Source organism: Pinus tabuliformis, chromosome X (assembly GCF_031772625.1).
Source record: "Pinus tabuliformis cultivar Carrire ecotype Pingquan chromosome X, CPIR1, whole genome shotgun sequence".
NCBI classification, from domain to species: Eukaryota; Viridiplantae; Streptophyta; class Pinopsida; order Pinales; family Pinaceae; genus Pinus; species Pinus tabuliformis.
Window position 1 is genome coordinate 1120416623 of NC_142308.1, and position 14683 is coordinate 1120431305.

General features: G+C 39.5%; 1 protein-coding gene across 3 annotated transcripts in view; it reads left to right on the plus strand.

Annotated features, from left to right (window-relative positions):
* Nucleotides 1-14683, plus strand: part of LOC149143759 (vacuolar protein sorting-associated protein 35B-like) — a 223208-nt gene that overhangs the window by 146026 nt on the left and 62499 nt on the right. For all 3 annotated transcript variants that reach the window (XM_089446795.1, XM_089446796.1, XM_089446797.1), the window contains 4 exons: nucleotides 1751-1867; nucleotides 2050-2289; nucleotides 2412-2480; nucleotides 2886-2975. In XM_089446795.1, coding sequence (XP_089302921.1) covers nucleotides 1751-1867; nucleotides 2050-2289; nucleotides 2412-2480; nucleotides 2886-2975 — 516 coding nt within the window. The remainder of the gene's footprint in view (nucleotides 1-1750; nucleotides 1868-2049; nucleotides 2290-2411; nucleotides 2481-2885; nucleotides 2976-14683) is intronic.

A 14683-nucleotide genomic window follows, 5' to 3' on the forward strand; every position in this document is an offset into this window, starting at 1 on the left:
AGGGAATGTTCTCTGGACATGTAGTAACTAGTTGTATCATGCATGATGTATTGATATTTTGTAAATGTTCTAGTTTCTAAGAAAATTTGGACTTGTATGTATTTCTTTTATGTGTTTGTAATTTTATAATTTTTTTTAATATATATATATATATATATATATATATATATATATATAACATTTTCTCCATGTCTTGTTTCTGGGGTTGATGTGTCCCATGTTGGACACTCATGTCCTCATGTCATGTGACTTAGGTCAGAGGGTAAGCATGTTTTTTGGTACACCCAACTCATTTATAATATGGTATGGTTTGTGGATTCGGATCAACTAGTCATTAGGGAGATGAATCAGTAAATATGAGCAGGTCGATGGACAATGCTAGGCTAGATTAAAGACATTCTTGAAACTAGAGATGTGGTCTTTTAGAAGTATTTTCATAAGTAGGTGGTTACAAAGCAGGGTACACAAATATTCCACTCCATGCCTTGAATATGTCCTTTGACCAGAATATTATTCTATATATGGTTGGAACAATCAATGCCTAGTGGTGTGGTGAAGAGTTGGAGAGTAGGAGTAGATCACACATGGATCCAAAGGTTCAGAATGGATATACTACCACATTAGACAAAATGGTCCTTGACAAGGTTGAGTGTAATGAGAAACTACATCAGTGGGCAGGGACCATTTGGTTATATCCAGGTAGTTGACGATGGAGAATGGTTTCCTATCCAAAGGTCGACCTTGTATGGTGATTCCTCCCCACAGTTGGAGTGTTTGGCAGTAAAGGTGCTTTCACAATTTGTTGACACTTATTCTGCAGAGGGAGCAACTACGATTTTGTCCACAGTGTGAGGGAGAGAAATGAGCTGAATGTAGACTGGCCAGAAAGTTTGGTTCATGTGTGCTACAAATTGAGATGGTTCAAGGTGGCGAAGAGTGATAAAACATCTAAGAATTGGGATAACAATCCAGAGGGGGGTACTTTGCACTAGTTTTGGATCACTTGGAGGCTGATATTTTTGCTGATGGTAAGGGCATTGATTGTGTGGAGATGCCATTATTATATAATGCTATTGTCTGCTGTATTCCAATAGCTTCAAATCATCTTCTCTATAGTGGCATGGGGCATGCAGCTTGTAGATCATGGGAAGCAAGAGTGGAATTGCTGGTGTCAGGAGGAAATACAAGTTAGATAGTAGATAGTAGAATTAATTCACTTTTCATTTCTTTACTTGTTGTAGAGCTTAATTTGGTGTTTTCAGTTTCAAATATCTATTTTTTGAATCAGTCTCATGTCCTGTTTTGTAAACATCATGTGCATGTTTTAACTCTTTGGTCATGGTCGCCTATTTAATTTCATTAAGTCAGTCTACTTTTTGCTATCTGGTTTAAAAGTTTGTAAACTTGTGACTGCTAGATGGTTGTTATTTCTGTACTAAATGGTTGATGCTCTGTTTATTATTCTACTAAAGATGTCATTTCTTCTGTCAACAAGTAGCACAGAATCCATGTTGTCATATTTTCGGCATCTAGTTTGACATTATATGCCTAATGCTCTTGGACATTGTGCCATAGATGAATGCATGTGCCATAGATGTGACATGTATTAATATCAAAGCAATTCTGTTTTGTTTTTGAGGTTGCAAGGTTGAGTTATTATGTTTGCTCTCTGGCAAGCAGATGCTGGTAGACGATTTAGTGTGATGGATGTTTTGAAGACTGAGTCCTTAATTTAGTTTATTATTTCCAGGTTATTGAAGCACAACCAGATATGCCACTTGTTGGAGCTATTAGTTTGCATGTATCGTTGCTTACATTCACACTTCGGGTTCATCCTGATCGACTCGATTATGTCGATCAAGTGCTGGTATTGTCTTGTATCACTTTTGAACAATGTTGAAGTCAAAGTTTTTTCTTTCTTATAGTATTATTTGACGTTTGTTACCTAATTTGTCATATAATTGTCTGACATGCATACAAAAGTAGATTCTAAATGACTGCCTCTTTTAAATGCCAAAGAGTTCATGTGTTCTTTATACATTTCTCCAGGGAGCTTGTGTTAAGAAGCTTTCAGGTAAAGGCAAGGTTGAAGAGAGCAAAGCAACAAAGCAAATTGTTGCCCTTCTTAGTGCACCATTAGAGAAGTATAATGATGTTATGACTGCTCTGAAGCTGACAAATTATCCTAGAGTAATGGAGCATCTTGACTATGCAACAAACAAAGTGATGGCAGGTGTTATCATTCAAAGTGTCATGAAGAACACTACATGCATATCAACAGCAGATAAGGTCCTTTTTTTTGCAAACAAATGCATACTGAAAATGTATATTGGTGCTGCATATGGTGAAATGTTACTAAACTGATCAAAGCAAACTAGAACTGCATTTCACTAAAGTTTATATCTTTTCAGGTCGAGGCATTATTTGAGTTGATTAAAGGGTTAATCAAGGACATAACTGGAGCACCATCTGTTGATGAGGTGAATCCTAGGCAGCCTTATTTTTTATAATTTTCAATGTTTTATAGTCTTTCTTATTTACAAATTTGGTTCCTTAGATTCTTTTATTAACATTTGCTCTTCATTAGAGTGATGTCTTGAGGGAATGGTGATGACTGCTGTCTTAGTTTGATCTTTGTCAAAAGTAGTTGCATTAGGGACCTCTTGCAAATTGTACTCATTGTAGTGACATTTTGCTAATGTTATGATATAAGGTTGCGCCCGGGGGGGGGGGCGGCTGTTGATATGTTCACTTGGATTTTGATCTCTTGTGCTGATCACTGTTTGCTTATGTTCTTCCAAGATCGAATTTCAAGTGTACTTGAATAAGTGTTTATGGTGAGTAAAGAAATATTTTAATGATCTCTTTTTTTTCTTTTGAAATAGCTTGATGAGGAAGATTTTAAGGAAGAGCAGAATTTGGTGGCACGACTTGTTCATATGCTAGTGAATGAAGACCAGGAGGAGATGTTTAAGGTAAATATTATAGGACCCACTTGAAACATGCTGGACAAGTGTTTATACATTTGCGTACTTTCTTGCCAATGACATAGGTACATTTCTGCAATGAGATTGTTGAGAATAATCTATTATATTAAGGATTTCTAGGTTCCTTGATCATCCTGCTTGGATTCTAGGTATTTTTCACTATACAGAATGGGTTTTTTGGGATCACATTCATGAGTGGTGCCTTTTCCCTCGTACTTTTTCCAAATGTTCTTTTATCTGACAGTGGATTTGCTAAAAAGGAATCATTAGTGTTTTTTAGATAAGGTTGTTGTCATTCCTACTTTGATTATAGAGCATGTATTCTGACCCCATGCTATGTTGAACATGGATGGTCTGTTTTTTAAGTGCATTGTTGTTTTGGAAAACATAGGTGCCTTCTTTGAATTTTTAGCTGACTATTGGGCATGTGTTCCTTTAGGCACCACTTCAGAAATATTTTGCTCATTGGTTGGGAACATATCCATTAAGTGTTTCAGAAAGAACTGGACTATTTTCTAGAGTGATGGTGCTACTTCTATTTCTTAATCGGCCTTTCAGGATGAATTCCTCTTAGTTTGAGAAGATTTTTCTCAGAAATTCATGCCTATTAACAGTTTTGGAATTTGATATTTATACTTTTCAACAAACAAGTTGTCAGTAAAGGTGCCCCTGGATTCCTGAATACACTCGTTAAACAGAAATAAATTTGTGTATTTTCTGTTGAGAATTCAGAAAATACTTATTAGCTTTGTTCGTTATTATTCCAATGTGCAATACATCAAACAGCTACCAAGACAGTAAGAACAATGACACAGTATATAGGCTGCAAGCCAGGGCCAAAACCCCTCCTCTTGAGGGGAAAATCCGTAAATCTCTTTTTTATCTTTCAGGTATTTCAATTGACGAATACCATGACCTAGACTTAGACAAATGCCCTCCAAGATCAAGTCTACCACAGCCTCCTTGTAAAGTTTTGTAGATGTTCTATGCTAAGAGCAATTTCACTTTTCTCACAGCAATCATACAAGTAGATAAGCAAAATGCAGATAGAACATATAAGCAGATCTTACAGAAGACAAATCAGAAACAAGAAAAATGTATGTGTTTGTTTCGGCGGTCAACAGGATGCTTCAACCAGCAAAGTCTCCTTTGGTCAGCCAGCCCAGCATGTGTCACAACAACCCTCCAACCAGTAGATGAGTCAACCCAAGTCAGTTCTACAAAAGTCAACACTGTCCTGAAAAGTCAACGCAGGGGCAGCAAGCTAAAAGTCAACGCAGCAGCAAAACGGTCAACCCTTTGACCTCGATTTTTGTGCCAGGTAGTATGGCCTTCAAAAATCAAACCTCCCACAAGTTTTCAGCTTGTTTGGACCAAGCGTTGACCAAAGTCAACGCTGGTCAAACTTCTGCGAAACCCTAGCAGCAGAAACCCTGGCAGCAGAAAAATCCTCTTCGTCCTTCCCACGTGTGGCTGAAATTCGTCCTCCAGGTAGCTCGTACTTTTAGGATGAGAGAGGAAGATGTGAGTTGTGTTGTGATCAAATTCTCTCCAACTTTTCCTGTATATATATATCCATCAATGAGGGTGTGTGACACATCTGTTGGGCATGTGAGCCTACATTACAAAACTGGCTGACCTTTGCACATATAATTTATTAAGAATAATAAATTCAAAATATAAGTTCTGCTTATCGGATTAAGACTATTTTTATATGGATTTTACACCTCTCAGAAAGAGGAATCCAACAAAAATATTAGCCTCTTAATCTGAGCATCAGAACATGGAGTTTGGACCTAGTTGTCCAAATTTAACACTCCCTCTCAACTAGGGAGAACTCCATCTATTAGTGCAATTAACATCGTGAGTCATCCCGCCGAAACTTGCTTTGCTGGCTTCTTTATTTCAGAACAGAAGTGGGTCAGTCACAAAGACATCATTCCCCGACTGACATAATTCAGTCCAGAGGTCCCAGACCTCACAAATCTTGATCCCAGATCAAGTGGTTGGACCATGCCATCCTAGATAGAGAGTACGGCAATCTCTGATGCGTCCATCAGTCTTTGCTAATAGTCTCTAGCTTTTCCACACCTCATTGGCCAAATGAGAGGTACTTCCCATGAGCCCTGAACTCAATGGGTAGGATGCATACGGGGCACAGATTAAATGAGTGGCGAACCAGCTCAATAATCACAAGAGTGGGGCAGAAGCATTATGAGTGCTTATAGCTCCGAGAAGCTATCCCCAAAGCCCCCCAGAGCTCCCAGAGCTCATCGTCCAACAGGATCCACATCATAGGGTCTTTCCACGACACCAAGACTCTCACGGAAGGTTAGGAACTTGACCTTCCCCAGGGGCTTAGTGAGAATATCCGCGACCTGCTCATCAGTTCCTATATGATCGAGCCTTACGGCGCCTCGCTGTACCATATCCTGGATAAAGTGGTACCTGATATCAATATGCTTGGATCGGTCGTGGAACACAGGATTCTCAGTCATACGAATCCCACTCTGATTATCACAGAGTATTACAGTGGTATCTAGCACATGTTGGAACAACTCACTAAAGAGCTTCCTCAACCAAACTGCTTCACAACAGGCCATACTAGCAGCAATGTATTCGGCCTCCGCGGTGCTCAAAGCCACCGACTTCTGCTTCCTGCTCATCCATGAGATCGAAGCAGAACCAAGATTGAAACAGCATCCAGATGTGCTCTTACGATCCACCACACTGCCAGCCCAATCGGCATCAGTATATCCCCGGAGTATCACACTCCCGGCAGTGTATCTCAGCCCATGGTTTATCGTGCCTCGAAGATATCTCAAAAGATTCTTGGCACCAACCCAGTGAAAATGATGAGGCTCAACCATTTGTTGACTCAAAGTATTCACTGCAAAACATATGTCCGGACGGGTGTTCACTAAGAACATCAAAGCTCCTATGAGTTGACGATACTCAGTAGGATTGGCCAAGATAGGCCCTGCAGCGCTGCCACTCAACTTCTTAAAGTTGAGTTCCATTGGTGTCGACACGGACTTACAGTCCACCATCCCAAATCTTTCTAGAAGCTTCACAATATACTTTCCTTGAGAAAGGAAAATCTCTCCAGGTCTCTACCAGACCTCCAGGCCTAGGAAATAGTGCATCAGTCCTAGGTCTTTCATCTCGAACTCAGCAGCAAGCTCCCTCTTACATTGATGAATGAGAGGGTCATCACCTGTCAGGAAGAGGTCGTCCACATACAGCACTAGAATGAGAGGCTTTCCTTCCTCAACCTTAAAGTAAAGGTTTGGATCAGCATTGCTTCGAGTGAAGCCCAGCTTCATCAAGTAACTATCCATCCTCTCATACCAAGCTCTGGGTGCTTGCTTTAACCCATAGAGGGCTTTCTTCAACCTGCAGACATAAGTGTCTCGATCTTGAACTTCAAATCCCAGAGGTTGTTCTACATACACCTCTTCCTTTATTGCACCATGCAGAAAAGCGGTCTTGACATCCATCTGATGAAGACTCCATCCTTGCGTAGCAGCAAGGGCTATGATGGATCGGATGGTGGTATATCGAGCCACAGGTGCAAATATATCGTCATAGTCAATTCCTTCCTTTTGAGAGAAGCCACGGGCAACAAATCTTGCCTTAAACTTTTCAGCACTCCCATCAGATCCATGTTTAATCTTGTAGAGCCATTTAGCGGTGACAACAGATTTGTCCTTCGGTCTCGGGACCACATCCCAGACATCATTCTTCATAATAGCCTCATATTCTTCATGCATAGCATCCTTCCAGACTTGATGCTTGATGGCTTCTTCAAAAGATCCAGGTTCAGATTGTATAATAGTACTCATGGCAGCTAGATACCCTTGGTATCTACACGGCTTCTTGCTTTCTCGGAATGTTCCCCTTGGGGCAGCATGACCCTCAGCATCTTCGAGGGTGTCCCTGAGCCATGATGGCCTCTTTCCTAGAGAAGGGGAAGGATCAATAGGGTCCATTGGCCCTTCAACATCAGGGATAGTCTCATCCTGGGGTTCTTCCAGATTTCCAGGTCTTTCTTCATGGTTTTCTTCAGATCTAGGAAGATCTACTACTTTCTTCAGGGAAGCATCTTCGTCAAAAGTGACATCATGGCTTATCTCTACTTCCCTTTGACCAGGTACATAGACTCTATATGCCTTAGAAGTCTCACTGTAGCCCACAAACATTCCTTTCTTCCCAGTAGCATCCAGCTTACTTCTCTTTTCTTTCGGCACATGAAAATAGACAGGACATCCAAAAATTCTAAAATGTGAGACATCAGGTTTCTTACCAGAGAAAACCTCTTCGGGAGTTTTGGAGTCCAAAGCGGAATGAGGGCATCGGTTTTGAATGTACACAGCAGTATTTGCAGCTTCTCCCCACAGAAACTTTGGAAGACCCTGGTCACATAGCATGGCACGGGCAGCTTCCACAATAGTCCTATTCTTGCGTTCAGCAACACCATTATGCTCAGGAGTATATGCAGTGGTAGTCTCCCTCTTAATGCCAGCTTCTCTGCAAAAGTCTTTGAACTCATTTGACTCATATTCAGTGCCATTGTCAGTCCTCAAAATCTTGATCTTCTTTCCGGTCATATTTTCCACCAAGGCTTTGAAGGTACGGAACCACATGAAAGCCTCATCCTTCTTCTTCAAGAAGTATATCCAGGTTTTGCGAGAGAAGTCATCAGTAAATGTCATATAGTAAGAACATCCCCCCAGGGATGTTACAAGCAACATACCGGAAAGATCAGAATGGACCAGTTGCAATATCTCAGATGTCTTTGTGACACTTGAGGGGAAAGGTCCCCTTGTATGTTTTCCTTCAGCACAGCCCTTACATACACCTTTATGATTATTTCCAAAATCAGGCATCCTTGTCACCACCTTCCTTGCTTCGGGAAGAGCCTTGTAATGAAGGTGTCCAAATCTTCGGTGCCATAGTTCGGTTTGACGGATAGTATCACAAGTCATAGCTCCCAACGGACTCCCTCCAACCTGGTAGAGTGTACCAATTCTAAAACCAATTGAGATAGCTTCCTTGAAGCTCTTCTTCCACATGAGTACCTTTCCATCAGAGAAAGTTACATTGAATCCTTTGTCTTCCATGGCAGATACAGACACAAGGTTCTTCTTCAATTTGGGTTCATAGAGTACATCTTGTAGATGGAGGACTTGTCCTTGAGACAAGTGGAGGGTCACAGTCCCGGTCCCTTTCACAGGATAAGTGGCATTATCCCCAAGGATAATTTCTAGATTAGTATCCCTTTCAACCATGTCAGAAAGTGCTTCCTTGAATCCGGTGATGTGTCTTGAGGCACCACTATCGATTAGCCAGACATCCATAGTGTCGGGCGGAGATGCAGCTGAGAGAGCAGATATTAGAATATACTCATTTCTTTTATCAACAACATTAGACTCCTCATACCTGGTATTTCTGGTCCTTTTAGAAGGTGGATGGTTTCCTTCAAAGTGAGCCTTCCTCTTTCCTTTGGATTTGTCATTTCTTTGATTCCCATTCCTTCGGTTGTTGTTGTTGTCGTCACTATCGGGAGAATTCTTCTGGAAGGGGCATTCTCTAGCATAGTGTCCAGTCCTATGGCAGGTGAAACATTTACCCTTCTTCTTTTGAGTCTTAGTCCTTCCTTTGTCCTTGGAACCACCAGAGTTCTTCTTTCGGGAATGAGCAACATAGGCAGCATTTCTTTCATTATCAAATTCCTTCATCCTTGTTTCTTCTTGCATACATCTAGACAGAAGCTCATCAAAGTTAGGGATGGTATTATTGTTGAGAATGGTAGTTGTGAATACTTGCCATTCATATGGAAGTCCTCCAAGTGCGGTGAGAACCATCTCACGATCAGCTATTGTCTCCCCAATAGCTAGCAGATTGTTCCTGGTTTCGGTCAACTTCATAAAGAAAGTTTGAATAGACTCGTCTCGGCCCTTCTTCATATTCTTCAACTTGTTCTTGAGGAATAGCACTTGGTTCACATTGTTTACTCGGAACATAAGTATCAGTTTGTCATACATCTCCTTGGATGTGCCTAGTTCAGATATGTAGGCAACCAGACTCTTATTTATGGATTCCCTGATCAGCAGTTTTGCTCTGATTTCTCCCTTCTTATACTTGTGTTTAACAGCAGCAGAGGCATTTGATGGAGGTTCTTGAATCTTCCCTGTCACATGATCTAGGAGATCATGATCTTCTAATTTGAGATCTAATAACATCTTCCAGGCATGGAAGTCATCACTTCCAGTCAGCTTGTCATTCTCCCTGAATTCAAGCTTTTAGAGGAATCCATTTCCTTCGATGATGATTGCTATAGATAGAGTTTGTCTTCACCTCAGCTCCGATACCATGTAAAGTTTTGTAGATGTTCTATGCTAAGAGCAATTTCACTTTTCTCACAGCAATCATACAAGTAGATAAGCAAAATGCAGATAGAACATATAAGCAGATCTTACAGAAGACAAATCAGAAACAAGAAAAATGTATGTGTTTGTTTCGGCGGTCAACAGGATGCTTCAACCAGCAAAGTCTCCTTTGGTCAGCCAGCCCAGCATGTGTCACAACAACCCTCCAACCAGTAGATGAGTCAACCCAAGTCAGTTCTACAAAAGTCAATGCTGTCCTGAAAAGTCAACGCAGGGGCAGCAAGCTAAAAGTCAACGCAGCAGCAAAACGGTCAACCCTTTGACCTCGATTTTTGTGCCAGGTAGTATGGCCTTCAAAAATCAAACCTCCCACAAGTTTTCAGCTTGTTTGGACCAAGCGTTGACCAAAGTCAACGCTGGTCAAACTTCTGCGAAACCCTAGCAGCAGAAACCCTGGCAGCAGAAAAATCCTCTTCGTCCTTCCCACGTGTGGCTGAAATTCGTCCTCCAGGTAGCTCGTACTTTTAGGATGAGAGAGGAAGATGTGAGTTGTGTTGTGATCAAATTCTCTCCAACTTTTCCTGTATATATATATCCATCAATGAGGGTGTGTGACACATCTGTTGGGCATGTGAGCCTACATTACAAAACTGGCTGACCTTTGCACATATAATTTATTAAGAATAATAAATTCAAAATATAAGTTCTGCTCATCGGATTAAGACTATTTTTATATGGATTTTACACCTCTCAGAAAGAGGAATCCAACAAAAATATTAGCCTCTTAATCTGAGCATCAGAACATGGAGTTTGGACCTAGTTGTCCAAATTTAACACTCCTGCTGCAATATCTTCGACCTCCCAGTAGATCCGAAATTATGCTCCCCAGCGACTGCTGCTGCATATCTAGGAGACTTTGATCTCCCTCTAATAGCCTTCCTCTTGACTTTGTTTGCCTTGACTTGAGTCTTAGGGCTAGTAAGATGCCCTAAGAGACCTTCACTTGCTTTCCCTTCTCTTCTGCTTCCAAAATTGAACCCCAGAAGATCCAACACAGAAACCCTAACTTCAATCTACCTAGAAGAATAAATAAGGCCCAGAAAACACTTCGACTTCGACTTCCTTCTTCGACTTCTCCTTCTTCTACTTCTTCGCATAAGAGATGAGAGAGTGAGTGATCCAAATGGAGGACAAGTTCCTCTTATATATAGGCTTCTTCAAGGATGGACGTGGCTCTTCATATAGGCCGACTTGACAGCTCATTAGGCCGACTTGATCTTGGAGGTATTTTGACACTTTAAAGACAAAATAATTTTTTCTTTACAATTTACAATGTGTCCATAGAGTCTTCAATATATGACAATGACTCTTATACCTATGACAAACCCTAGAAGCACTCAATGGGTGCTTGACCTATAAAATAAAAGAACTTGAGCATGAAACCCATGCTCTAATAATAATAATAATAATTTCCTTTTCATTTTATATTTACAAGAATACATTTCATACTTATGAAGACCGAACCTAGTTACACATTTTTCAACATTTTCTTGTCAGGTAGGTGCCTGTTAGGTTGAATTGAGTCTACTGGAGCTTTTGTTGAATCCATTTTGACAACTATTTATTCGTTGTACAACATTACTGATTGTCTAATAGATTTATATATTAAATGTTTGTGTTGATGTAGTACATGGTCAATGTTGAAAAATGTAACTAGTGTTGGTATTCATAATGTAATAAAATGTAATTTTTATCATTGACTATATTCATTATTATTATTTTATTTTTGGTCAAAGCACGTTCTTCATGCTTATAGAGTCAATTGAGTCAAAAAGAATTTATAAAGAGTCAAAAGAAATGTATTTGATTCAAGTCCCATTTGGACTTTTTGTAAAAGAAAAGAAAAAGATTTTTATTTTTAGTCAAAAGGTCAACACAAGGCCAAGTCGGCCTTAAAGGCAGCTATTCGACCCTCCTGGGCATGTATAGATGAAGTTAACTCGGCCTCATTCATTCATCTCATCACATTGATTTTTGTGCCAAAGACAAGAAGAAAAGGAGTGAAGTCAAAGGAGAAAGAGAGAAGTCAAAGGAGAGATAAATTCGGGTGTGTTTTTAGCTTGTTTTTGTTCACACGTGTGAAGATTCTGGAGCTTTTGTTGAATCCATTTTGACAACTATTTATTCTTTGTACAACATTACTGGTAGTCTAATAGATTTATTTATTAAATGTTTGTGTTGATGCAATACATGCTCAATGTTGAAAAATGTAACTAGTGTCGGGTCTTTATAATGTAATAAAATGTAATATTTATCATTGACAACTATTTATTCTTTGTACAACATTACTGATACTCTAATAGATTTATTTATTAAATGTTTGTGTTGAGGCAATACATGCTCAATGTTGAAAAATGTAACTAGTGTTGGTCTTCATAATGTAATAAAATGCAATTTTTATGGGCAAAGCATGTTCTTCATGCTTATAGAGTCAATTGAGTCAAAAAGACTTTATAAAGAGTCAAAAGAAATGTATTTGAGTCAAGTCCCATTTGGACTTTTTGAAAAAGAAAAAGAAATAAAATTATTTTGAGTCAAAAAGTCAACACAAGCCCAAGTCGGCCCTCCTTGGACAAGTCGGCCTTAAAGGCAGCTATTCGACCATCCTAGACATGTATAAATACAAGTCAACTCAGCCTCATTCATTCATCTCATCACATTGATGTCTGTGCCAAAGACAAGAAAAAAAGGAATGAAGTCAAAGGAGAAAGAGAGAAGTCAAAGGAGAGATAAATTCGGGTGTTTCTAACTTGTTTCTGTTCACACGTGTGAAGTTTCTGGGGTAACTCTGCGAAAATTACAGGTCTGAGATTCGTCCTTCAGTGCAGGTCCAAAATTTCTGTGATTTGACCAGATTTGAGAAGGCTTGACCAGCATTGACTTTGACTTTGTTGGAGGAGACTTGGAGGAGGGCTGACTTGGATCTTTGTGGCATTCTTGGTCTTAGTCTTGAGTCTTGGATATCCCATTTTGATCTGATTCTATAAGAGAAGGATTGTTTGGGTTTTCCCCCTTGTGGGGTTTTGCCTTGGCTTGGAGCCTAATTTTTGGTGTTCTTTGCCTCTTTGTGATCTTTATGCTTTGAAGTTTTGTATAATTGCTTGATGAAGAAGAACATACGTTATGCCAATACAAGTCAATAGAATTCAAGTATTTTTTGCCCCTTCTCCTGGGATATCCTCAATTTTGTCACTAGAGGTATGGCCTCTTTCCATTTGAAAGTTATGCACCAGGTCATCAAGCTCTTTCTTAATTGCTGCAGAGAACCTAAGGTGATAAGCGTCTGTCTAAGCTACATCTGGAGGTAGCTTTTTCCTGGCACAAGATACCCCTGCCCCCGGTGTTGTCAATTCCTTGCGTTTGTGCAATCTGCCTGTTACATACCCATATCCAATCCCCTTTGTACCTTGCTGAGGGTATAGGGTATCAAGTTTTTTCTTTTCTTATTCAACTCAAAACTCTTTTCTGATATTGCCATACCTTCTGCTCATAAAGAGATTTTTGCCAGTATAAACTTTATTAAAATCTAAGTGCAGATCATCAAGATATGGCTGTTTGCAGGTTTTCACCCTTGGTGCCATGTCAGTGCCACTGAGCAACTGCCACGCGGCAGATGTTATGGCACCCCAGTCCATGTTGATAGCACCAGGGCCATGTGGCCTACCATGTCGTCCATGGGCCCAATTAATTTGCTTTACATGTATTTGCATGAGTGGGATTTAAATAAAGCTTTAATTTATATATCCATGCAAATATTTATATTCCACCATTACTAAATAATAAATAAAGCCCATGCTAAATTTCAAAGTACTGAATGTTTCATTAGTCATCGAGAGAATTTACAATGTCTATAGTGCTACTCAAAATATTTTCTCAATCGCTAATGGGGTAAAATTCCAATTTTTTTGCGAACTATTGATCAGGTCAACCCCAAACTTTTTGCCGATCTACTGATGAGGTCAACCCCTAACTGAACATAGACAACAATTATATGAAACTCCAAGCTAACAACCTACTTGGGAATTAACCTTGTCCACCCCAACATAGGCTCTGAAAAAATTTCAACCCCCACTCCAGTGATCATTTTTCCTTATCGCTCCATGCATTTAGTTTTAAATCCAGGCATGATGAAAAATTCTAAAATCCGGAAATGACAATATTTTTTGAAAACACAAATTTAGAGATTTCACAGCTACTGAAATTGCAGAAATAAAACACAGCAAAATTATAACAGCCACACACAGAAAATAACACAGTTATTTTTGGTCAATGTGACCCTTGGAAAAACCCCCTACAACTCTTGGGGAAAACCAGTTTGAGAGCTCTTCTTTATTTCTGAAAATGCTTTTATAGAGAAACTGAAATACACAGTAAAAATTCCAGCAACCACAAATTACAAATTATCTCGATTTCCGTGCTTGCACGTTGCCTTGAAAATTGTGCCAATCAGCAAACAACCAGTATAGAAATTTTTACAGCAATAAAACATCATTAAATGATGTATGACCTGCCTCGAAAAATGTGCCCAGAACTTGCTGTACGGACTGTACGGGTTTCAGCAATACGACTGCCTCCAAATTCGTGCCAAAATCCGCCTCAAATTTTGTGCCAAAATCTGCCTTGAAATTTGTACCAAAATCTGCCTCGGAATTCATACCCTTGCTGCTGTCCCTCTTCCTCAATATCTGTGCCTTTTTTCCTACTGTACGATTTTGCCTTGGGATGCGTGCCAATAAATGCTGCTGCCCAGATTTGCTGAAATGTCTTCTTGCTGCTCTCCTTCACTTCCTCATTGCTCAGAAATTTTCTCCTTGCTCTCTCTTCTCTTTCTCCCAAATGCTCATGAAAAAATGAATTGATCTTTTCCTCTTCTCTTTTCTTTTTATTCTCTAAATGACCTTTTGGGTTACCCTGGGATCTAATGGCTAAGATTCATTTAGATCTAGGGATGAGAGTAAATGTGCATTTAATTCTCACTTTCTATTTTTTTAACTCACCCACTTAAATAAAGACCCACTTAGCCTTTTATTTCCACAATCAATTTTTCACTTTCTAATTCTTTATTGACTTTAATAACTTTAAATTAAAATGTAACTTTACCACTTATAAAGTCACTCTTAAATTATAATGTAACTTTACCACTTATAAAGTTACACTTTTAAATTAAATTGACTTTACCACTTATAAAGTCACTTTACGAGAAAAGTAAAAAATAAATTTGGACACTTTTCCCTAGGCCAAGGA